This window comes from Pelodiscus sinensis, chromosome 12 (assembly GCF_049634645.1).
Source record: "Pelodiscus sinensis isolate JC-2024 chromosome 12, ASM4963464v1, whole genome shotgun sequence".
NCBI lineage: Eukaryota > Metazoa > Chordata > Testudines > Trionychidae > Pelodiscus > Pelodiscus sinensis.
This window is the reverse complement of record NC_134722.1, coordinates 47,312,388-47,337,126: the sequence shown is the minus strand read 5'-3', so window position 1 is coordinate 47,337,126 and position 24,739 is coordinate 47,312,388. Positions and strand designations below refer to the sequence as shown.

The window sequence follows — 24,739 nt, the reverse complement described above, 5'->3', positions numbered from 1 at the left end:
CCCCGCTGCGCGCCCACCCCGAGCAGACCTGGCCCCGCTGCGCGCCTCCCCGGAACACGCCTAGCCCCGCTGCCTCCCTCCCGCACACACCTGTCCCCGCTGCGCGCCCCCTCCCCCCTGCCCATACCTGTCCCCGCTGCGCGCCTCCCCGGAACACGCCTGGCCCCGCTGCGCGCCCCCTCCTCCCGGAACACGCCTGGCCCCACTGCGCGCCCCCCCCCCCGGCCCATACCTGTCCCCGCTGCGCGCCTCCCCGGCCCATACCTGTCCCCGCTGCGCGCCCCCCCGGCCCATACCTGTCCCCGCTGCGCGCCCCCCCCCCCGGCCCATACCTGGCCCCGCTGCGCGCACCTGCCCCGCAGCCCAGCCACACGCGGCGAGCGGGGCCGGCTCGGGGAGCAGCGGGGGACCCGGGCGCACGCAGGGGCCGCCCGGCGCCGCGTCGCTTTTCTCTTCTTCGAAAGCCGCGGCCGGGCCAGGCTCCAGCGTTGACCCCGGGGCGCCGCCGGCTCCCATTGGCAGGGCAGGGCCGGCTCCGCCCCGTCCTGGCCGGCTCCGCTATAAGTAGGGGCCGGGCGGGCGGCTGCCCGTGCCGCACGCTTGGGCACCGCTGGCGCGCAGCCATGGAGCGCTGGGTTTACGGCGCCCTCTGGCTCCTCTTCGCAGGCAGTTTCCTCCTGCAGCTCGCCCGCTCCGGGCTGCGGCCGACCCGGGCCCTGCTCCTGCTCCTGCGCCTGGGGCTGCTGGGGCTGCTGCTGTGCCTGTGCCAGGCGTGCCTGCCCTGGCCGCTTGGTGCCCCTCTTGCCACGGCCGCCTGCCTGGCCCTGGGCTGCCAGACCCAGCCGAGAAGGCTCCCGGTGGCCGGGAAAGCCGTCTTCATCACAGGTGAGTGAGCCGGGCATCCTGCGCCTGCCTGTCCCGGGTGGTTAATGTTTAATCCCCTGCTCTGGCTGGGATGCCCTGCAGTCCTCGCCAGCCTGGTGGCACATGGAGCCCGGTGCATGCCCGTGGCTGCCGTGCCCCCGTGAGTGTGCACGTTGGGCTCTCACGGCCATGGGGCACGTTCACACCTGGCGCGTGCACGAGGACTCTTACAGGGCCCTCTTAAAAAGAGGCCACCCAGCCTGGTCCTGCCCTAGGCATTCCCGGAGCCGCACGGGCCTTGACCTGGAGGCCCGGACTGTCTGGAGGGCTCCAGGCTGGAGATGGCCGTGGCGTCCCGGTGCGAGCGGCTGGTTCCGAGGGAGCAAGGAAGCCCCTTAGAGCAGGATGTGCTGGTACACTGGAGGTCGTCCGAGGGCTCCCTGCAGCTGGCGTTCGTCTCGGCACCAGAGTTCTGCTCCTTGGGGAGGAACTTTGGGTCCCACGTGGCCCCCGACTGGCACGGGCAGCGGGAGGGTGGGACCGTAACTGGCTGCCCCACAGTAACCCATTCCTCCACCTCTTCCTGTGCCGGCGACCTCCATCTGCCAAGCAGAGCACACAGGGTCCCCCCTTGGCCCGGGCGCCTGCTCTGACTGGCGCTGGCAGGACTTGCACTTCCCTGGCTGAAGGACTAGCCACGCAGCAAGGAAACCCGCCCAGCTGGCCCACGCCGGCCGTCGTGGGCTCACGGGGCTGTTTCTTTGTGGTGCAGCCCCAGGGACTCGGGTAGGAGACCCTCCCGCCCTGCAGGGTCCTAGAGCCTGGGCCCCCCGGGAAGTCTATGCCGCAGTGACACAGCCCTAGCCCCACCAGGCGGAGAATTGGTCCTTGGTGATGGCGTGGCGCTAGCATCCTACCCGTGGCGTCGTGCGGCTCCCGGGCACTGTCCTCTGGAGCCTGGTGAGCTGCTGGCGGTGCACGGCTGCGCTTACCTGCCTGAGGGGGAGGCTGAGACGGGACCAGTGACCACCCAGAGACACCCCTTTGTGGGAGACCACATGCTAGTTGGGAGCGGGGGTGGCGAGGTCCTGGGAGCCTGGATACATGGGTCCTGGTGCCAGCTCTGCCCTTAACTAGCACTGTTAGTGAATCGCCCAGAGCCTCTGTTTTCCCTTCTGTCAAATGGGGTCATTCATGCGCACAGACCCGTTAGACTGCCTCGCCGTCCCTTGCGCTGGCCACGGCTCCCTCTCCCTCGATGACGTAAGGTCCAGGCCACTTGCGGGGCGAGGCTTTGCGCTTCGGCTGTTTCCGGGAGCTGCAGTCTGATGGGGAGGCCGGGGCCGCAGGCTAGGGAGGAGGACTGGTACGACAGCAGGAAAGGATTTCTCGCCAAGAAAGGAAGGTGGGATTGGCGGACAGACGAGGGCCCGTGGGGGGGAAGTGAGGCGGGGGGGGGGGCTTGGCGGATGGGAGCACGCTGCTGGCAGGTGGGGGAACAGGGCGGTGGTTCCACACACAAACCACCTGGAGAGTGGCTGCAAAGTTGGGATTAAAAAAAAAAACAAAAAAGCCGCTCAACACGTCAGCGGTGACAGTTACCCGCTGGCTCCCTGGGAGCAGGGCCGGCAGCCAGTGAGCTCCCGGCGAACCAGCAGCCACTCCCTTGCTGCAGACTCTCCTCCAGAGTCAGCAGCGCAGGGCGGCAGCTGGCTCTCACCTGTTCCCAGGGAGAGCAGGCCGGAGGGCAAGGCAGCAGCCGATGCGGGCAGTGCGATCTTCGCCGAACACCCGCCTGTGTGCTTGCTGTGTGCACACGTGCGTGCTCCAGAGCCCATGCCCCCTCCCTGGCCTCCGACCACGTCCCTCTCTCACTTGAGCCTTGGCACGCCCCACGTACCAGCCACTCCACTTCTGTGGCAGCTGGGCTGGCCTCGGAGCGTGTCGCACGAGGCCTGTGCACGGCGCTGCTTGTGCAAGTGGTGAGTCAGTGAGCGGCAGGTGGTGTTCTTGCCCCGGAGCCTGGAAGGGACCCTGTCACCCGGTGATTTGTCACCGTGGTGGCTCCCTGCGGACGAGGGTCCGATCCTGCCCTTTGCAAGGGCCGATGCAGAGTGCTTCATTCAGACAGGACGAGCATGAAGTCGGCTGAGCATTTGCACACGAAGTGACACCCCCCCCCACTTCCACGGGGAGTTGATGCCAGGCCTGCTCCCGGCACCCAGGTTTGGGCTGGTGCACGTCACTCCTCGTCCCCAGGAAGAGGCGGCCTGACTCCAGGGTGAAAGCTTTGGAGAACTGGGTCCCTTCCTCTCCCCCTCCCCCCACTCTGGGCCTCGGGGTGGGGTGGCCTGTGGCAGAGCAAGGCGGCCAGCTGCAGGAGTGGCGGGTGTGCGCTGCCCGCTCGTCCCTTCCGCCCTCCGTGGCTCACCACTGCGGGAGCATCCACACCCGGAATGGGGGGCTCTGAAGCAGTGGGGCGCAGGGCTGCGCACGGAGCCTCGGGGGTGCAGGGGGACAACAGCTCTTGCCACGTTATCCACTGATGCGCGTCCAGCCCGCAGTCAAAATGGCGCTTCCATCCTGCCACGCGCCTTGCCACGGCTGGTCGCTCCGGGTACGTGCTGCCGGGTTCAGACGAGTGCCACCGGGTGTTCTCCCCAAGGGGCGCTGGCCCAGAGCTCCCTGCCCGTTCGGTGTTGGTGTCCGGGAGGAGCGGATGTCCGGCGCTCCTGACGCAAACGGTGCGGAAAGTTTCGGGAACTTGCGTGCGGCTGCACGGTGTGGCTGCGCCGGGCCAGTGTTTCAGACGTCGTGGCGAGGCAGAGGGGCTGCTCGGTCACGGGGCGTTTCTCAAGCACCGGAGCCGTGTCGCCCAGAAGGAAGGGGGGCAGGGAGCTGCGGATCTGTGGGGGAGGAAGGGGCTGTCAGTCCTCCAGCGAGATCTTTCCCAGAGTTTGTTCTTGCCCCTGAACGTTTGGGCTGTTGTGGGAGGCGACCGATTGCAGGATGTCCTGCCGCGGAGCCTCTTGCGTGTGTGTTCGGGACGGGGGTCGGCGGGTCCAGGGCAGAGAGGCAGGAGTCCTGCCCAGCAAGCAGGTGTGCTGCAGACTGGGAGCTGCTCCTGGCTGTAGACAGGCTCCTGGGAGGTGAGCAAAGAGACTGTTCCCTACATTCGTGGGGTGTTACAGGGTGCACAGACCCCCCCCCCTTGCCTCAGGGCAGGGAACAAAGCCAGTGGGTGGGGACAAGAGCCCAAGTGGCTTCAGCTCCGGAGAGAGCCGGCGGATGCCTGGAGCCCCAGCAGGGCCCGGAGAACACGTGCGAGCCCCCCAGAAACAGCAGCGCAGCCATCGCTGAGCTCTGCCCCGGGCACTCGGGGGCTGGAGACGCTGCTGGATGACCCAGCAGGCGGCCTCAGCCACCTCCCAGGTGGAAATGGCTGTTGATGGAGGCACAGCAGTGCCCATGGGAGGGCACCCGGGGCCTGTCCAGATACCTGGCAGCTCAGAGGTGTGGGTCAGCGGCCACCTTCGGGCTCTGGCCAAAGGCAGGGCATGAGACGGCACAGCCTGGCTTCCGGCCGGCACAGGAAACTGCAGCAGCACCCCTAGCACGGCCGGGTGAGCTGCTGCCGTCCGTGGCCGGATGGTGGGCAGCAGAGCCAGCAGCCTCCCCAGGCAAGTTGAGGGAGGGGGCCGTGTCCCGTGTTCCCGGGAGGGGTGGGGCCTAGGATGCAAGGGAGGGGCGGGGCCTAGAGTGGAAGGGGCGGGGCTGAGGGCAGAGCTAGGAAGAGCTTCCAGTGTCTCCTCTCCGTGGCTGTTGATGACACGGTCTGCAGAGCCGGGTACCGACTGTGATGTCAAATTCGCTCGCTTGCCAGGAGTCTTTCTGGGGTCCTCCGCCCGTTGTTCCAAGCTCTCCTGTCGGAGGAATGCAGCCCAGAAACACGGGGCGGCCGGAGCGCTGGCAGGAACAGGGAGCAGCGCACCAAGGACTTTGTGTGCCTTGCCGAGGTCACAGGGCACTCACGTGAGACTGTTGCAAACGTCTGGGCTGCATTAACGAGAGAGCGGTGAGCGAGACACGAGAGGTTACTCTTCTGCTCTGCGCTGGTCAGGCCTCCGCGGGAGTCTTGTGTCCCGTGCTGGGCACCACGTTCCAAGAAAGATGGGGAGGAGTCGGAGAGAGTCCAGAGAAGAGCAACAAGAATGATGAAGGGTCTAGAGAACATGCACAGGAGGGGAGGCTGAAGGAATTGGGCGTGTTTCGTTTGGAAAGGAGAAGACGGAGAGGGCACATGAGAGCAGTTTTCAAGTCTCTAAAAGGGCGTCCCGAGGAGGAGGGAGAAAAATTGTTCCCCTCGGCGTCTGACCGGACAAGAAGCAACGGGCTAAACTGCAGCGAGGGAGGTTGAGGTTGGACATTAGGAAAAACGTCCAAACAGTCCTGGTGGCTAAACACGGGGATAAGTTGCCCAGGGAGGTTGTGGAGTCTCCATCGCTGAGATATTGAAGAGCAGGTTGGACAGACGCCTGTCGGGGATGGTCTGGATGGTGCTGGCTCCTGCCGAGAGGGCTGGGGACTGGACTCAATGACTCTCGAGGTCCCTGCCAGTCCCTGATATCTATTGTCTCTCCGAGGGATCTTTGGGAGGGGTCCATTCAGGGGGGAAGTGGGGGGGGGGGGGGCGCCAATCCATGGGGGCACAGACTCCTCCAGAAGAAGCCAGCCCCACTGGCCCTGGGGCTCTGGTGAGGAGAACCAGGTGGGCTGAGGGAAGCCGCCGCCTCTGATCACAGGGGGGACAAAGTGCCCCCCATAAGCAGCCAGACTTTCAGTTCCGGGTACCCCCCCCCGGGCCCACTGGCAGAGTGGATTCTCCTTCATGCCCTGTCAACACATGGCTGGCTAGCCTTGCTGTAAATCGGTCTTGTGGGCGTGACCCTGGAACAAACGTGTTGTCTTTAGTAACAAGCGTGTTTGCCAGCAATAAAATGTTATGACTTCATACCGGGTGGTGGCACGCATGTTACACAGCGATAGGCCTGCTCTGTGGATTGCAGCTTTGCCAATGGGCCCATACATGGTGTACCTTGCTCAAGATTGATCGCAGTTGGGACAATAAACGGGAAGACTGTCCCCTTCCTTTTGTCACAGCCTATCTCGACCCAGGGCACCCAGCTGTCCCGGCTTGAAATATTGGCTTTCCCCGTCTTCCCACACTTCCCTGGTGTCCCAAGATGTACTGAAAACCGGCGGATCTAGGAGCAGCTTCATCGGGTTAACTTTAATTGACCTCACCGCCTTCCCCAAGGGGTGAGCATAGCCGTTCCAAGGGCAATGGTAGATCTTCCATCCCTTGGAGCCATGGGGACCGGATGCCTCTTGCGTCTGCCTTAGCCAAACGCCGCTTCAGCTCGGGGATACCTGGGTGAAATGTAGTGGCCTCTGGTAGCCCGGACAGAGGATCTAATGATCTGTTGTGTTTTGGATGGTGTTAGCAAGACTCTGTCCGACATTAGTGTTAAACAAGGCTGGAGGATTGGTACGGCCTGCTTAATCCCATGGCCAACGCTGCATTCAACACCACTGACCCTTTCAGACACTCTCAACTATATAATAGATGTTTGTTCAAGAACTTCTCCGAAGAGCAAGGATCACCAAATTCAACAGGCAGTTTCCTCTTCTCCTAACTGGCTGTGCCTGGAATGGGACTGCTACTCCTGAAACCAACCAGAAAAGAGACCGAGTCACCAAAGCCAGTACAACCCTCCAAATCAACATTGCTGAGCGCACGGTGAAGGAGGCTGAACCCAGGGGAGCCGGAAAACGAGGATCAGTCTGGGAGCGGCTGGCGTCTCAAAGCTTGCGGAAAAGGGAGACGTTTGGCGCAGGGCTCTGTTTTGGCACTGCTAAATCAATGCTTACGAGAAGATGATGTTGGAGGCCAACTAGCCCTTTTTTAGTTAAAATAAAGTGCTTTGGGCAGGGGGCTGGACTTGATCTCCTGAGGTCTCTGCCAGCCCTGGGATTCTATGAATGAGAAGAGTGTACAGGGCTGAAGAAACAGAATACACGTGATGGAATTCCTGCATTACGGACCTGTTGGAATTCCCGAATTACGGACCCAAGCAGCACCGGGTCAATCAGCTAGTTTAAGATCCCGAAAAGAAGGAAATCCACTTAAGCCTTGGAAATGTAAGGTGTGTGGGCAAGTTTGAGAAACAGCTCGGGCACAGTCTGCCGTGGGGCTGCCTCAGTTTCCCTTGTGGAAGTTGTTTCACTGGCACTGGACTTGGTCCTACCCACCAAGCTAGAGAGTCCTCCTCCCTCTCCCTTGGGCCAATGACTCGGGTCTTTTCCCGAGCCCGAGAGCAAGTGTAAGGCTTAGGAAGCCACCGGGAAGAGGAGAGACATTAGAAAAACATCTGGGTCAGCCTCAACTTTCCTGCAGAATGTCAACATCGTACAAACTACATTGGCCATCAAATCCGCCCTGTTAGAAAAGTCCCAGGCAGCCAGCGTCCTGTCCCTGTGGCCTCAAGTCTCCTTTTTGAATGGGCTCATTTAGCCGGACCTGGCCATCGGACGTCACACACTGACTCTCGCCTCCGTCCCGACATCTGGGGGGACCAAGCTAGAGCTTGGGATGCATTAGGCGAGGTATTTCCAGTAGGGATAAGGAGGTGTTAGTGCCGTTATACAAGGCATTGGTGAGACCCCATTTGGAATACTGTGTGCAGTTCTGGTCTCCCATGTTTAAGAAGGATGAATTCAAACTGGAACAGGTACAAAGAAGGGCCACTAGGATGATCCAAGGAATGGAAAACCTGTCTTATGAAAGGAGACTCAAGGAGCTTGGCTCGTTTACCTTAACCAAAAGAAGGCTGGGGGGGGGGAGACATGATTGCTCTCTTTAAATATATTAGAGGGATAAATACCAGGGAGGGAGAGGAATTATTTAAGATTAATACCAATGTGGACACAAGAACAAATGGATATACGCTGGCTAGTAGGAAGTTTAGACTTGAGATTAGACGAAGGTTTCTAACCATTAGAGGAGTGAGGTTCTGGAACGGCCTTCCAAGGGAAGTAGTGGGGGCAAAAGACCTATCTGGCTTCAAGATTAAACTAGATGGGTTTATGAAGGGGATGGTTTGAGATAACATGATCTTGGTAACTAATTGACCATTCATTATCAGTGGGAAATAGGTCAATGGAGGGATGATAGGAGTTACTATAGAGAACTTTCTGGCTGGTGAGTCTTGCTGGTGGTCAAGTTTAGCTGATCGCCATATTTGGGGTCGAGAAGGAATTTTCCTCCAGGGTAGATTGGCAGAGGCCCTGGAGGTTTTTTGCCTTCCTCTGTAGCATGGGGCACAGATCACAGCTGGAGGATTCTCTGCATCTTGGGGCCTTCAAAGTATAGGTGAGATATAGGTGAGAGGATTATTCTAGGAGGGGTGGGTGAGATTCTGTGGCCTGCACTGTGCAGGGGGTCAGACTAGATGATCATAATGGTCCCTTCTGACCTTAAAGTCTATGAGCCCATCTGTTGGACCGGCATCCGATCCTGCCAAGACCTGCCCTGCCCGGCTGTTCCAATGGGGAATGACTCCCCCCCGACACACGCCAATCTAAAAATGACTTCTTCCCACCAGTCTGAACTCTGCTGACTTCAACTTCCACGCACCGGCACTTGGTCTCCTGGCTTCCAGCCCTCCAGCGTCAGATCAGTCTCCCTCTGCAGATAACGAGAGATTGTGATCAAATTGCCGCTTTACCTCTGATAAACTGCCGAGATTGGGTTCCTGAAGTCATGTGTTCCAGTGCTCCGCTGAAACAGCGCTCACAGCGAGGAGTTAATTAGCCCTCCAGCCAGCATTGAGCTGATGATCTGCCATGACCTTCTCGGGTCACTTTTCCCTATGTTCCAGGATATAGCGTGACGCTGTTTTGCTTTTTTTTAAAAAAAACAAAACAAAACAACCTCATTCTGGGCTGCAATAGCAAGAGTGCGGCGAGCAAGACACGAGAAGTCGTTCTCCCGCTCTGCTCTGCTGATTAGGCCTCAGTGGGAGTCTTGTCCAGTTCTGGGCACCACCTTTCGAGAAAGATGTGGAGACATTGGAGAGGGTCCAGAGAAGAGCAACAAGAACAATTCAAGGTCTGGAAAAACATGGCCCAGCAGGGAAGAATGAAAGAACTGGGCTTGCTTAGTCTGGAAAAGAGCAGCCAGAGAGGCAAATGGCAAATTCAATTTAATGTGGATAACTGTAAAGTAATGCACGTTGGAAAAAATAACCCCAACTAGACATATAATATAATGGGGAGGGGGGGTAAATTTAGCTATAACTAATCAGGAAAGGGATCTTGGAGTCATCGTGGATAGTTCTCTGAAGACGTCCACGCAGTGTGCAGCGGTGGTCAAAAAAGCAAACAGGATGTTAGGAATTATTAAAAAAGTGATAGAGAATAAGATGGAGAATATTTTATTGCCCTTATATAAATCCATGGAACGCCTAAATCTTGAATGCTGTGTACAGATGTGGTCTCCTCATCTCCAAAAAGATAGACTGGCATTAGAAAAGGTTCAGAAAAGGGCAACTCAAATGATTCAGGGTTTGGAACGGGTCCATATGAGGAGAGATTAAAGAGACGGGGACTTTTCAGCTTGGAAAAGAGGAGACTAAGGGGGGATATGATAGAGGTCTATAAAATCATGAGCGGTGTGGAGAAAGTGAATAAGGAAAAGTTATTTACTTGTTCCTATAATATAGGAACTATGGGCTTCTAAATGAAACTAATGGGCAGCAGGTTTAAAACAAATAAAAGGATGGTCTTCTTCACAGAGCGCATAGTCAACCTGTGGAACTCCTTGCCAGAGGAGGCTGTGAAGGCTAGGACTATACCAGGGTTTAAAAGAGAACTAGATAAATTCATGGAGGTGAAGTCCATTAATGGCTATTAGCCAGTCTGGGTAAGGAATGGTGGCCCTACCCTCTTTCTTAGAGGGTGGAGATGGATGGCAGGAGACAGATCGCTTGATCGTTACCTGTTCAGTTTACTCCCTCGGAGTATGTCTACACTAGCCCCCTAGTTCGAACTAGGGAGGCTAATGTAGGCATTCGAAGTTGCAAATGAAGCCTGGGATTTAAATATCCTGGGCTTTATTTGCATCTTCCCGTCCGGGTGCCATTTTTAAATCCCTTTAGTTCGAGTTAAGGACTTAGTTCGAGTTAACGTTTGACTACCACGTGTAGCCGCGGGCAGTTAGTTCGGACTAAGGGGATTTAAAAATGGCGCCCGGACGGGAAGATGCAAATAAAGCCTGGGATATTTAAATCCCGGGCTTCATTTGCAACTTTGAATGCCTACATTAGCCTCCCTAGTTCGAAGTAGGGGCTAGTGTAGACATACCCTCTGGGACACCTGGCATTGGCCACTCTGGGCAGACAGGCTACTGGGCTGGATGGGACTTTGGTCTGATCCAGTACGGCCGTTCTTACGGACATGACAGCAGTTTCCAAGTATCTAAAGGGTATTAGAAGGAAGAGGGAGGAAAACTGTTCTCCTTGGCCTCTGAGGACAGGACAAGGAGCAACGGGCTGAAACTGCAGCGAGGGAGGTTTAGGTTGGACATTAGGAAAACCGTCCTGCCTGTCAGGTGGCTAAACACTGGAAGAAATTGCCTGGGGAGGTTGTGGAATCTCCATCACTGGAGATATTGAAGAGCGAGTTGGACAGACGCCTGCCAGGGATGGTCTAGATCCGTGGTCACCAACCAGTAGATCGCGATCTACCAGTAGATCTCAGGGGCTCTAAGAGTAGCTCTTGAGCCCTCTCTGAACTGCACACCTGCACAGTGCATTTACATTAGATTGCCTCATGTAATGTAGGCGGGGCTTCAAGGAAGGGGCGGGGCAGTAGATCTTCACCTGTTCTGAGACTTAAAAAGTGATCTTGGGTGTAAAAAGGTTGGAGACCCCTGAGATGGTGCTTGGTCCTGCCGTGAGGGCAGGGGACTGGACCCGATGACCTCTCGAGGGCCCTGCCAGTTCTAAGGGTCTCTGACTCTGACCTGCATTCTTTGTTCCTGGGGCTGTGACCTTGCATTTTGATATGGGGTTTGCATGTTGGAATGTGCTCTATTTAGCAAACAGTCCAGCTGGTTTTGTGTCCTGGACCTATTCTCACTGTCACTTACCTTTGTGTCAGCTGTAAAGTTAATCAGAAGAGATTTCATCTCTTCATTCCTTTATCAGTGATCAGGAAGAGGTATCTGTGGTCTAGGAACAGGTTCTTGCCGGTATAGCTGTAGATCTGCCTGATAGCATTTAGTATTTTGTAAATTACTTCTTATCTGGCCTAGGAACTGGCTAATTCTTGAATCAAACATGTTGCATGGTGCAAAATCAAATGCTTCCCAGGGTCGTGTAAATGCAGGCTCTTCTAGGACGCAGATCTCCCCCAAACAGACATAAAGGTCACTTGACAAGACCTGTCTTCCAGGACACAATGTTGACGGGGATTTAATTCTATTTGGGGCTCTAGCTCTCTTTTGTGATCGTCCCTGACCATTGTCCCAGGACACAAGATTCGAACATCTATCTGGTCTACCATATTGTAACCCCTTTTTAAAGATGGGGGGCTAGTTCTCAGGCACTGTGATGGTGCGTTGGGGTCCCCCGTCTCCTGCACCCCCAAAATGGCACGAACAGCCTCCACCAGCCAGTAGAATAGAGGTGGTTTATTGCTTCCCCACTATACAGCACAGATGTCATCAGGTTACAGGGCAGGCCTAGGATGCCTCAGCCCCCTTTGATAGGGGGCAGGGGTCTCAGTTTCTGTCTGGGAGCATGGAGGAAAGGCTGGGGGGTTTAGAAGCCAACTCCCTCTCCCCCAGCCCTGCCCCCCAGCCAGGGCAGCATTCCACCTTCCTTTGTTCCTCTCCATGGGGGTCAGCTGGCCAAACCAGTTGGGATACCCTCTTTTCATAGTGACTCATCGCTTGTCTGCTCGGTGGTGCTACAGACAGCAGCCAGAGAGTTAGCAGGTTCCCCCCACTACGTCACAGGCACGTCCCCAGTTTCCCTGCACTGATTAAAAATAACAGACCCAGCAGCCCCTCCCTAGTTTTTAAGCAAAGGCCTCCTGCGAGTGTTCTGGTCCTGCCAACTTAAGAATGTGTCCCGTCAAACTGCTGTGTGCCACACCCTCTGGAGTACCGGGACGGGGTCATCCTGTCCGGTAGTGACCCAACGTGGAGTATCACGCTCTGGCCGTGTCTGTTAACTGCAGTATGAAAAGCAGCATAGGCATTGAAACCATTGGGGAGGGGGTGTGCACGTGTGCGTACCAGCCTGGCGGGGCTCCAGTCCGTCTCCTTGGCTAGGTAAGACTGACCCTGAGGGAGGGGTCGGGGTTCACCGATTGCAGTGCGAGGCTCCTCCGAGGCCTGGCTTGCAGGACCCAACCCAGAGTCTGATGGCAAAAGCCCCCCACTTTATCCACGTGGGCTCCCATGGGAGTCCGTGGGGTGTGCAGGGTCCTGCTGCAGTCCCCCAGCCTTGGAAGGTGCTAATCTCCGGGTTTCCCACTGTCCCCCTCAGAGGGTGATTGTCCCTTCTCTCCAGTTCTCCCCCCCTTGGGGCTGGCTGCCTGTCTCCGGGGGTGTCTCCTGCTAATTCCCTTCCCCCTGGGGCACTTCCCAGTTCTCTTCAGTCCCCACTGCTCCTTGGCCAGCGGGCAGAGGTGATGGTTTCAGCTCACGGGCACGTCCTGCACTCCCGCCGAGCGCTTGTGCAGAGCGTCTGCCGAAGGGTGACCCTGCTCCTGGGAGAGGCCGCTCCGCTTGCAGGACCGCTGTAGTCTCGGGGTGAGATGGAAGCCGGCAGCGCCTACGAGCAAGTCGCTCCTCCTCTGGGCACGGGCTTCTCCAGCCTGCTGCTTTCCTCTGGGGGACACGGCTGCCCAGCTCCTGTGCTCCGTGCTGGGCCGGGGGCCCTCCTGGCTGATTCCTGCCCTGCCTGTCGCTGGTGGGGGGCCTACGGCTGGCTATCTGAGAAATCTTCGGCCTCTTGGATGTCGCCTGCAGGTCCTCGGGCTCAGGACGGGCGAGCCGGGCGTCTGCAGGGGTCCCTCTCCGCTGGGCGCGCTCAGCCCAGACCGGCTAGGAGGTCACAGCGGAGGGAAGAGGAGGGGCTGGGAGCAGGCATGCTGGGGAGCAGCTCCCAGAGCGGTTTGGAAAGGGCTGAAATTGAGGCCGGCAGCCGTGGCGTTGCTGGGAAGGAAACCGCCTGCAGCGGCTTTTGGGCCCAGCTGTGATGCTGGGGGCGGTGACAGCACACGGAGCGGGGACGAGGGCGCCTCCCTCAGGCGGATTGGGGCCTAGGCTCGTAGGCTGGGGCGGTGACGACCTGCCTCGTGGCACGGCCCAATCCGCTCCGGGCAGGGCTGTGCGACGCCTCCGGGCATTCACCTGCCGCAGGAACAACGGCCGTAGGAGCGGGGTGCGACATAGCTGGGGGGCTGGTTGCTGTGTGGGCTGTGGGTGACCCCTACTGGCCTGCGTCTGTAAGCGCTGCCCAGCGGGGGGGTCGCCCTGAGGGCTCCATGTCACGGGTCCATGGCCCAGCCAGTTCTCACCTGGTGAGAAAAGGGGTCTGAACAAGGGTGTGGCTTGGAGAAGGGCAATCTTTGCTGGAAAAACATGGAGAGGAGACTAAGCTGAGGGCTGAGGGGCTGGTGGACCCCCGACCCCCACCCCAAGGGGTCTGAGGCTGCCTGCCCCTGACTCCTGTACCCACATCACGTCTATGCTGCGCTGTGTCCTGGAGAAGCAATAAACCCTCTGTTCTACTGGCGGGCAGTCTCCTCTTGCCGCGGATGGGGGTGCAGGATCAGGGGGTACCGGACACGCCTCCCCACGGTGGAAAGAGGCCTGCAGGGCCGGCGCCCCAGACAGCGAAACTCCTCCTGCGAGGCGCTGGGTCGGTTTGCTAGGGACGGAGAACCCGGTCCTCCTCCTGGCAAACTCCTGGGGCTCTGGAACAGGTGACTGCCCCGCCCTGCGATTTATGGTGACTTTATAGCCCCCACGCCCGCCTCTGTGTGCGGGACACACCCCATCGGTGCTGCCCTTTTCCCTCGGTGCACGGCCTGGCTTACACGGCCCCGGGAGATCTCAGAGTCCCTGGGCCCGCAGGAATCCAGTCCTGGCCACTCCTCTGCAGAGCGGGGGCCGTTCACCTGCCAGGAGTTAAAAGGAAACCGAACAGCCGTGGGAAGAGGAAATTACTCTGCTTGCTCCATTTGTGTCCTCAGCGTGTCTGGCATCTTCGGAAAGGCTTTGGGACCAGGCGCTGTGGGGGACAGCGGGGTTGGGCCCTAGGGCTGCGTCTCCACTGGGGCTAGTTCAAGGGAACGGCCAGTAGCCCGACATCGTGCTTGGCACTGTTGTTTTGAAATAACGAGCTTCTTATTCTGGCTTCCTGCAAAGCTTGCTGCACGAGGATTAAGGAAAATGCGGGAACAGCGATTTTTTTCAAGATTTAGGGTGGAGTAAAAAAAAAAAAAAAAAAAGCTCTTTCGGAAGAAGTTACCCAATTTGCGCAGTTCGACTGCGTAGCTTATTGTGAGCAACGCGCTATTGTAGCCGTACCCTAGGTCTGATCCCTCTCATTTTTCAGGGCTGCCTCAGTTTCCCCCACACTGGCACGTGGCTTGTCTGGCCCTTCAGAATTGGCCAGCGCAGCCCTGACTTGTTTTCCCTTCTCCATCCTCATGTTAAGCCCCTCTTCTGACACGTCAAGGCCGGAGGGGCGACCCCAGGGCAGCCCTAGAGATGGTCTGTAGGCGCCTCCCAGCCTGGGGAGAGGGAGCTAGGTGAAGTCTCAGCCACTGGGGACAGAAGCGCTGCTCGGCTCCTCCTCCCTCCCCATGGCCAGTGCCAAGAATTTGTTCTCTCCCCTCGCCCATTCCTCCCTTGTCTGGCCAGGCTTGCCTTGCGCCCGGGTGCTGCCCTGCCCTGCAGACATGTGCTCTTCTGTTCCTCCACTCCTCTTCCCGGCATCCTGCCTGACCCGGGGGGGGGGGGGGGGTCGTCTTCCAGGTTCTCTGCTGGGCTTCGTGCCACGCCACGCCCAACCACGGGAGCGGGAGATCGCTGTGGCCCAGGGCCGGCTGGCTGGCTGCACGGCTCTGCCTTGGCCCTGGCCGCAGGCTGCTTCTGCCTCCCAGTGGCTCTGAGCCAACGCTGGGCATTCGTCAAAGGTGTCGCCTGCTACCAACATGCTGCTGGGGGCGTGCCCGGTCGGCGCTGCGCTGGCAGGCGTGACACGGCTGCCCTCGGATCTGTCCACTTACAGGCCACGTTGCCACGGGCGGACGAGCACCAGGATCTGCTCTGCTGGCAGTAGGGGCGTAAAATCCTGTTTGAGCATTTTAACCAGTTAACCAAGCGGGGGCCCGGAAAGGGGCCATTGCTGGGCAGCAATTAACCGGTACCCGGTAAGCATCACCTGGTAAGGGCGACCGGTTTGCCAGTCAGGGATACCAACGGGTAACTGGTTGAGGCGTTCGTCTGTGCTTAGCTTAGGTTTGACAATATTCCCCCTCCCCAGCCTGGCTGCAGCGGGCGAGCGAGAGGGCAGTTGTGGGCCGTGCCCTTTGCCGTCCTGCACTGCCGCAAGGTTCAGCGGGTGAGCAGAGGGGCGCTGGAGGAAGCGTGGGGGAGTGGTTAGAGCACGAGAGAGTGACTTCTGCTTCCCCAGAGCTGCGGTGTCCTAAGCACAAGGGAGGGGCAGCCTTAACCGGTTAACCTTTTGGACCCCCTAGCAAAGTGGGGGTGCTAAGCCCCCTCTTTCCCTGGCCACCCCCAGCTGGGGCTGGCAGCCGGGACCCCAGGCACTAGGGTGGGAACCCGCGGGAACTACAGCGCCCCAGTTCCCGTGCCTATGCATGGATGTGCCTGGCTTCCGGGGACAAGACTTTCCTCCCTCCGCGCCGGGGCTTGGGTGTTGGGTTTCTGACAGCGGCCTGCATCCGTGCCCCGGGTGTTCCCTGCGGAGCCCCAGGCACCCCTAGGGCTGTTCTGGGCCGGGGGCAGGAACGATGTGATTGCAACCTTGGCGTTCTCGGCGGCTCCGCCCACCCTTGAACAATTGCAGACCTGGCTTCTCCGTCTCCCCAGGGCTGGCGTGGTGCCCCTCCGGCCCTCTGCCACAGGCGCCCTTGAGTGCCTTGGTCTGGCTCCGTAACGGGCTGGAGCAGCCTGGATTCCAAAGGAAGGCAGCAGCCCACCAGCCCCTCCTGCAGCTCCGGGCAAGGCCGGTCCCCACCTGGGCGTGCTGAGCCCCGGGCATCCGGCCTGGGGCGCGGGCACGTGGAAATCCGACTCGGCACTGTGCTGGGTCCCCTTCGCCCCTGCCCGTCTTCCCCCACGGCCGTGCCCTGGCCCATGCAGGGTGGATTTTAGGCCCCAGGTCAGCAGCGGGGGTTGGGTGTTTCGTGTTGACTCGCTCGCTTGAAAGCACCAAATGGCAGCTGAGCCGGCCCCTCCCGGTACCTGCTCCTGGGAGAAGCCCAGCCCTCGGGCCTCCTCCAGCAGAAGAGCAACAGCAAATTCCCGCCCCCCTCGCCCCCAGGTGCGGAGCTGGCCTCCGTGGGCGGTGCCAAGAGGCCCTTTGGGGGTGCTGTAAGCTGGGTCGGAGGGCACTCCTGGTCCTGCTGCACCGGGCCGGGCCAGCGTCCTCCGTGCAGCGCCGTCTCTGGGGGGGGGGGTCTAATGCTTCCCAGCATGGGGGGCAATGCGGCTGCTATGGGGCAGACCTGATCCCTGGCCCCCCGCGATTCCGGTGCTCGTGCTAAGTGGTGGATTTTCTTGCTCTTGGCTCAGACCCTGAACCGTCCCCAGGCCCCCCACAGAACATGGGCCCGAGCCACACTGTGCTGTCTCGGGGGTCCTAGTCTGTGCTCTGCCTTGGGGGAGGAGGGGGTGCAGCCCCGGGGAGGAGGACAGAGGTTGCCCTGGGCAGTGGGGGTAGAACAGCCTAGTAGTGAGGGCACCAGAGTGGGAAGTTGGGAGACTGGGCTTCAGGTCGCTCCGCCACAGGCTTCCCATGTGCTCTTGGTCCAGTCATTTAGTCTCTCTTCCCCTTTGCATTGTGGGTAAATTCACGGCTCCTAGGGGTCACTCTCTTTTCACAACCAGCTGGTGAACGCAGAAAGGCTGAGCTGAGGGAGGGGGGGCTGGGGGTTTAGAATCTGCTGACTCCCATGTGTGCGTGCCGTGCCTCCTCCCCCCCCCCCCCCCCGATCTTGGCTGGGCTCCCAGCTCGCCCGTCGGTTCTCTCTTGGGCACGGACAGGTGCAGCCAGGCGTGGGCTAAGCCCCGGCAGTTCCTGCCTCCCTTTCCGCGCTGGTCCCTTCCAGCCTGCCTGGGGAATTCCATAAAGGCCAGGGAGGCCTGCAGGGCCGGGGGGAAGAATCCAAACCGGCCGATCCGGTCTGAAGGTGATGGGAAGAGGGAAGAACACCAACCCCAGTGTCTCGGCCTCCCAGGGGCCAGGCCGGGTCCTTGTCAGGTCACTCTGCCTCGCTTGAATCCACAGCGCGCCCGGGGCGGGGCTCTGGAGCCGCACCTGCCCTGCATGGCCCCTGGGAGGGGGAGAAGTGGGGCTTGAATTCGGGGGGTCCGAACCAGAGACCGGATCCACTGCTCCCTCACTGCCCTTCTCCCCCTGTCCAGCTCTCCTAGGGCGAGCTGAGGGGAGCAGCCATGTCTCCAGGGAGGTCCTGGAGGGCAGGGCGCTGTCTGGGATAGAACAGCCCAGGTTCTGCCAGGGAGGGATGGAGAACTCAGCAAGGGGATCGGGGCTGCCGGCACTCCCTGGTGGAGCAGCCCCCCGTGGAGTCAGCCTGGGAGGTTGTGACGTAGTGGGGGTACCTGGCTGGTTTCTATGCTGCTGGCTCTGGGGTAACCCCCACTGGCTGTTGTACCACGACCCAGCAAAACAGGATGAGTCACTATGCAAACCAGTGACCAGACACCCCCCATGGAGAGGAACAAAGGAAGGTGGATGCTGCCCTGACTGGGGGGCAGGGCTGGAAGTTGGTTAGTTGGTGGCTGGCTGTCTGGGAGCATGGAGGAGAGCCTAGGGAAGGGGCTGGGGTTTAGGGGCCCAGTCTCCCCCATCTCAAGGGGGCCTGAGGCATCCTAGCCCAGCTCTGTGACCAGATTCCATCTGTGCTGTGCTGTATCCTGGAGAGGCAATAAACTTCCTCTATTCCACCGGCTGGCGCAGTCTGTTTGTGCCATTTCGGGGTGCAGGAGACGGGGGACCCCCAACGCGCCGTCACAGAGGTGCTCTGAGGAGCCCCGTGGGGCGGCAGGGAGGGCAGTCGCCCGCCATCGACTCCATCCCCTCGGCTGCCGGTGGGGCGACGCGCTTCTCGGCTCCCTTCGCCCCTTGCGGGGACAGAGCGGGCCTGACCCAGGCACCTCTAGCTCACCCGGCTTGGCCTCCTCCGCTCCCTCCCAGGCCCGGAGTCGTCCGCATGGTTGATGTCTGAACCCTCCCAGGGTCTGAACGGATCGTGGGGTGATGCTCACAGGGCCCCGCAGCCCTTCTGGAGTCTCTTACTCGGCCATTTGGCTGCCTCTGTTTTTCCCGGAGTTACCGGCTGTCGCGAGAGCCCTGCGGGCCGGGCTGTGCTCAAAGAACCCGCGATCCTTCCCCGACTGGGATCAAGGCTCCTTCCGCACACAAGTTACTGCAAACGGAGAGAGGCTGCTGCCCCGGCCGAGTCCTGCGGTTCCCACCCCCAAAGTGGGGGGCAGCAGGGTTCCCCCTAAGCTGAGCTCTTGGGCAGCCACCCAGGAGAGATTCAGGGGCCACCCAGCTGATTAGCAGCGTGCCCACAGCCGGCAGCCTGTGTTTATCCTGGTGGTGCACCAACGGCCGTGCACAGAAGAAAATTTATTCTGCACAGGAAGGGAAAGTGTGAGCGGGGCCCTGGTCAGGAAGAGTGCCGTTGGTTTCCCGGGAGCGGGGCCCTGGTCGGGAAGAGTGCCGTTGGTTTCCCGGGAGCGGGGCCCTGTCAGGAAGAGTGCCGTTCGTTTCCCCAGCTGTAGAGGACGATGCTTGGGAACGTGGATGCGAAATCCCTCCCTCTGTGACTGCTGGGGGCGTCGCGCCAGCTCGCAGGGAAAGCGGCTGCGTTGAGTGGGGGTAGCGGGGGCTCGTGCCATTCACGACGGCGTGGTCCACGCGCAGGCGCTGAGAGGCAGCGCGCGGGTCCCTGGTCCTCGCTCTGCAGGGGGATCTGGGCTTGCCTCGGACTTGATTTGCTTTTCTAACCGCCCGGACAGTCTGGTTTAGGATGGGTGGCGGCAGAGACTCGGCCGTGCGTGCCCTGAGTCCCCCCTCGTGGCTTGGGGGCCGGTGGAGGGTTCGGCTTTGCGTGATGAATGGTGGGGACCTGCCAGCCAGAAGGTGCAGAGATCTGCTTTTCCCTCCGCCCGGGGTGGGGCGGCCCCGTTCCCAGCTCACCAGACTCTCCAGCCTCTGGCAAGAGACCTTCTGGACGCGGGGACAGCCCTGTCCGCAGAGCTGCTAGACGCAGTCAGGCAGGCACCGGCTGACACCCCCCTCACTCCTCCCCCCAGGTCAGGCGGCTGCAGGGTTTGGCCCTGGACTGCAGAGATCCCGGGACATTTGGCCTCTTGGGAAGCCGTTCTCACCCCCCCTCCCTGGCAGTCCCTGGGCGGCCGGTGATGGCGGCAAGGGGCAGCACAGCCTCCCTAAAATTACCTGCATGCCCTGGTCGCCAGGAAGGCTGGGGCCATGGCACAGCAGCCCCGGCCCTCCAGGGGGCCAGAAGCATCAGGCTGGGGTGGGCGGGGCTTGGCTCCAGGGGCGGGACCTCAGACAGAAGGGGTGGGGTCCTCCCCGGCTGGGTGCTCACTTTGCCCCCCTCCATAGAGCCCGGGGCAGGCAGTGGCTGGGGGTGGCAGAGGCGTCGGCCGAATGGGGTGTTTGCGGGCGGGGGCCCTCGCTGTGGAACGTGGGGTCACGGCAGCTGGCAAGCCAAAGGGAACGCCTGTCGGAGGGGGTGGCAGGGGCAAGTGGCCGGCCCGGCTGCGTCTGGCCCTCCGGGCGCTCTCACTCCCATGTCCTCTGGCTGCACAGATGCTGTCCCCACCCAGCTCTACTCCCTGGCCAGGTTGCTGCAGGCTGGCTGGGCGGGGTGGGATGGCAGCCTGGAGCCCCCAGGCAGCGGGATGTGCAGGGAAGGGATGAATTGGGCTCTACAGGTTCAGGGTCCGTGGACTCTTTGAGGCCCTGAGCTAGAGAGACGGGAGGCCTAGTTCCACCCCAGCCTGCCCCGGGCTTCTGCCCCTTCTCCCAGCCCGGCTGCCTGGCCCGGATGTTAGAGGCCCCAGCAAGGCAGTCGGGGTCTCCCTGCCAGGGAACCGTGGCACCGAGCGCCTGGTCTGGATGCTAGGAGTTACTCTAGAGAACTTTCTGGGTGTCTGGCTGGTGAGTCTTGCCCACATGCTCAGGGTTTAGCTGATCGCCATATTTGGGGTCAGGAAGGAATTTTCCTCCAGGGTAGATTGGCAGAGGCCCTGGAGGTTTTTCGCCTTCCTCTGTAGCATGGGGCACAGATCACAGCTGGAGGATTCTCTGCATCTTGGGGTCTTCAAACTATTTGAAGGCTTCAATATCTGAGATTTAGGTGAGAGGGTTATTCTAGGAGGGGTGGGTGAGATTCTGTGGCCTGCACTGTGCAGGGGGTCAGACTAGATGATCATAATGGTCCCTTCTGACCTTAGTCTATGAGTCTGAGACCCCCTGCAGCTGCTCTCCTTTGCGCACAAAAGCCGTGGGAACGGCCCGCCCTGGCGCAGCTCCACGCAAGGGGCCGGAAGCCGGCTGCTTGGTGATGGCCGGCGCCCTGCGGGGTGGCCTTAGCCTGCAGCGAATCGCACCTAGGCCGGTGGTGCCACGGGATGCGTCGGCCGCTCCAGACCGTCTCCCCCAGAAGAACTCGCGCGTAGCCTGCCCGGGGGCTGTACCCGGCGCCTGGTCACCGTGGTGTGTCGGGCCGGGGGCCACGGGGAGCAGGCTGCCCCGTGGTGGAAGAAGGCGGCTCGTGCTGCTGCCCGTTCCTGGCTTTCCTGGGCACAGGATGTTGTCAAAGTGGGGACTCTAGTCCCCTGGTGATGTGGCCTGTGACGTCCCCTGTCCTGCCGTAACCCCGTGTGTGTGCCTCAGTTTCCCTGGCCATGGCACTGATACCGAGATGCAGAGGGGCATTCAGCTGTGGCAGCCTCCCATGCAGACACAGTGGCCAAGGCCCTTGGTGAGCTGAGCCCGGGAGGGGAGCACCCGCCCGCCCCCTTTGGCTTGGGAGGCAGGACAAAGGCCTTGGGACCCATCTGCTGGGAGTGGGCCCGTCTGGGCTGGCTCGGGGGGCAGGGAGGGGGTCAGGGCTCTCCCCTCTCTGGGCTGGGCTGGCTGCTCCGTGTCCCTGGGCCCTGAGAACCCTGCTGCTCGCCCAGCCGGCGGAGCGGCCAGGGGTGCAGAGCCGGTGACTCCCCGCACCTCTTGGCCCGCACAAGGCCCCTCAGCAGGGCTCTCCCTGGGAGGAGCAGTGACCGGGTGGCTGCCCCGCAGGGCTGGCGCTGGGCACGGCGGTTCTGTGCAGCCTGGCTGACACCCAGCGCGCTGCGCCCCGGCCTGGGAGCCCCCGGCGCGCTCGGCCTGTGGAATTAAGTTATTTTTCGCGTGCCGCTCAGCTGGCAGGACCAGATGGCCTGGCGCCTGGCTGCCCTGGGAGCGAGCGGGGCTAATGGCCAATAAAAGCCAGGCTGGGCCCAGGCACTCGGAGCTTTGCCTCTTATCTTTATGGCCGTTTTCTCCAGCCGGTTAGGCACACGCCGCCTTGCCCCATCTCAGCCGGGCTTGGCTTCCTCCTGCCCCCCGGCAGGGCGAAGGGGGAGGGGCCCCTGCCGGCCCCCCGCGCTGGAGCCGGATGGCGTAGACGCTGCGGCCAGGCCGGGCTCCCGGCTTGGGGAGCAGGGACCTCAGGCTGCCGGCCCCCGGCCCTGCCCCACTGGCCTCGGCACGGGCGCTCCAGGCGAGGACGCGCCCGCTGGCCGTGCGCCCGCAAAAAGCCGCAGTAGCGGAGGCCGAGTCGTGCTGCCAAGGCCTAGGCCGGTGCCCCTGGAGACGGCCCCTTCTTGCTGCGGGAGGCGTGGGTGGCCGGAGGCTCAGTGCGCCGGTCAGGCTGCCCTGCAGCGTCTGCCAAGCTCCGTCCGGCTCTGTTTCCTCAGGCTCCAGCTCTGATGCCGAGCCGCCTCGTCCTCCCATCTCCAGCCGGGGGTGGCCGCGTTCCAGTGGGTGGGGGGAGACCTGACCTCCTTGCGCCCCCAACTTTCGGCGTTCCAGGCCGGCTCTGCTCCCTGGGCGATTCCCCTTCCGTCTAGACGGCTCGGCCGGCAGCCTCGTGCCTCCTTCCCTGGCAGGGAAGCCGGTGCTCCCGGGCCTCGGCCATCCCTGCTTCCTCTCCTCTGCGGGCAGCTGCTGTCCCTCTCCCTCGCTCTGGGCAGGACCCCATAGCGGTGGCGGGGGGCCCCGGGCGATGCAGCTGGCAGGGGCGGGGGACACGGGGACTTAGCCACGTTCAGCGTCATCTCCGGTGGGGGTTCAGCCAGTTGCGTGGGCGCTTTACGAGGCGCCACTGAAGTAGGGGAGCAGGGACTGAACCCCGGTGCCTCACGCCCCGGCCGGCTCCTGGCACGGAGATCCCCAGCGAAGGGAGGGGCCGCCTTACCGTGACCAGCGGAGATTTCTTTCCATCAGCCCTTCCTGCTGCCTTGGAGGCCTCTTGCCCCGAGCGGCTCCCTGCTCTGAGACTGGGCCCGGGGACCCAGCAGGCTGGTGGCGGCTGGTTCTCTGCTCCTTTCAGCCTGGTCCCCCACCGCCCGCACTCCCACACCTGCCTGGGGCTGTCCTCTCTGTGTGGCCCCCTTGGCTCCCCCTCACTCCTCCGGGGTTCCTGGGGAGCCCTCCAGGCCCCGCGGCGGGAGACGGGGAGTCCTGTCAGCAAAGCTCAGCCGCTGTTTCCGGCCTGGGGAGTGGGTTTTTTTGCGTGGGGATAGGGGAGCTACTGAACAGGCATAGGCCAAGCCCTGGGATGTCTCGGGGCCCAGAGCTGGGGGGCTCAGAGCTGGGGTCCCAGATGTGGGGATAACGGTGGGGCAATCTGGCAGGAGTTGGGGAGACTTGTGCTTCTCAGGGGCTCTTCATGGGCAAGTCCACAAAAATCCCCCCCCTCAAATTACCTCCCTGCTCTCGAAACATTTGGCAAAATGGGGGGGGGGGGGAGAAACGAGTTTGGGGTTGACCCGGCCACCGCGCGTGCCCCCTACGAAGCCGTTCTTGCCCCATTGAGCATTTGCACCCGTTTTAGTCCCACGTTTCCTTCCCGCTGACTTTTGTCAAACCAGACTCGTTTCAAACGGAAACGTTCTGCCAGGCGGGTGCCACCGACAAGGTTTCCAAAACTGCGGCGGGGCTGCCCGCTGGGCTCTCTCCTCCCCCAGTGGTCTGGAGAAGCAACGGTCCGAGGCAAGCCCCATCGCCATGGGAAGAGGCTCTGGGCTCTCTCCCGGGTGGGGGGCCACGGCTGAGTCGATCCAGCCGGAATCCGGGCCGGCAGTGTCAAACCGCCAGGATTTGCTGCTTTAAACCAGCTGGCCCTCGTGGCAAGTGGCGTGATGCAGAGCCGGCCTCTGCCCTGGGGGACCGGGACAGATCAGAGGATTGGGCCGGGAGAAATTGGATGAGGTTCAACAAGGACAAGTGCAGAATCCTGCCCTTGGGATGGAAGAATCCCAAGAATTGTGACAGGCTGGGGACCGACTGGCCAAGCAGCAGTTTGACAGTGTGACGTAGTGTGGGCACCTTGCTGGTTGCTATGCTGGGCAGTGGGCTGGGGGTGACCCCCACTGGCTGCAGCACCCAGCAGGACAGGGGATGAGTCACTAGGCAAGGGTCTCTCAACCTGTCCGACCAGCTACCCCCCAGGGAGAGAAACAAAGGAAGGTGGATGCCGCCCCTGGCTGGGGGCAGGGATGGAAGAGAGTTAGTTGCTGTCTGGGAGCATGGAGGAGACAGCGTAGGCAGGGAAAGGGGCTGGAATTTAGGGGCCCAGTCACCCCCATATCAAGGGGGGCTGAGGCATCCTAGCCCCAGTTCCTGTAACCGGATTACATCTGTGCTGTGCTGTATCCTCGAGGAGCAATAAACTCCCTCTGTTCTACTGGCTGGCGGAGTCGGTTTGTGCCACTACGGGGGTGCAGGAGACGGGGGAACCCCAATGCGCCGTCACAGACAGAAAAGGCCCTGGGGGTGACAGTGGATGAGAAGCTGGAGATGAGTCAGCAGGGTGCCCTTGTAGCCAAGAGGGCTAATGGCATATTAGGTTGCATTAAGAGGAGCATTGCCAGCAGATCCAGAGATGTCATTATTCCCCTTTATTCGGCTTTGGTGAGGCCACATCTGGAGTGTTGTGTCCAGTTCTGGGCTCCCCGCTCTAGAAAGGATGTGGACGCATTGGAGAGGGTCCAGCGGAGGGCGACCAAAATGATTCGGGGGCTGAAGCACATGGCCTGTGAGGACAGACTGAGGGATTTGGGTTTGTTTAGTCTGCAGAAGAGCAGAGTGAGGGGGGATTTGAGAGCAGCCTGCACCTCCCTGCAGGGGGTTCCAAAGAGGCTGGCGAGAGGCTGGTCTCAGTGGGGGCAGAACAAGGAGCAATGGGCTCAAGTTGCAGGGGCAGGTCTAGGTTGGACGTTAGG

General features: G+C 61.0%; 1 protein-coding gene across 1 annotated transcript in view; it reads left to right on the top strand.

Moving 5' to 3' along the window:
* The first annotated feature begins 575 nt into the window (after positions 1-575).
* HSD11B2 (hydroxysteroid 11-beta dehydrogenase 2) overlaps positions 576-24,739 on the top strand; it is a 36,231-nt gene continuing 12,067 nt past the window's right edge. The window contains exon 1 of the mRNA XM_075940564.1: positions 576-885. Coding sequence (XP_075796679.1) covers positions 624-885 — 262 coding nt within the window. The 5' untranslated portion in view covers positions 576-623. The remainder of the gene's footprint in view (positions 886-24,739) is intronic.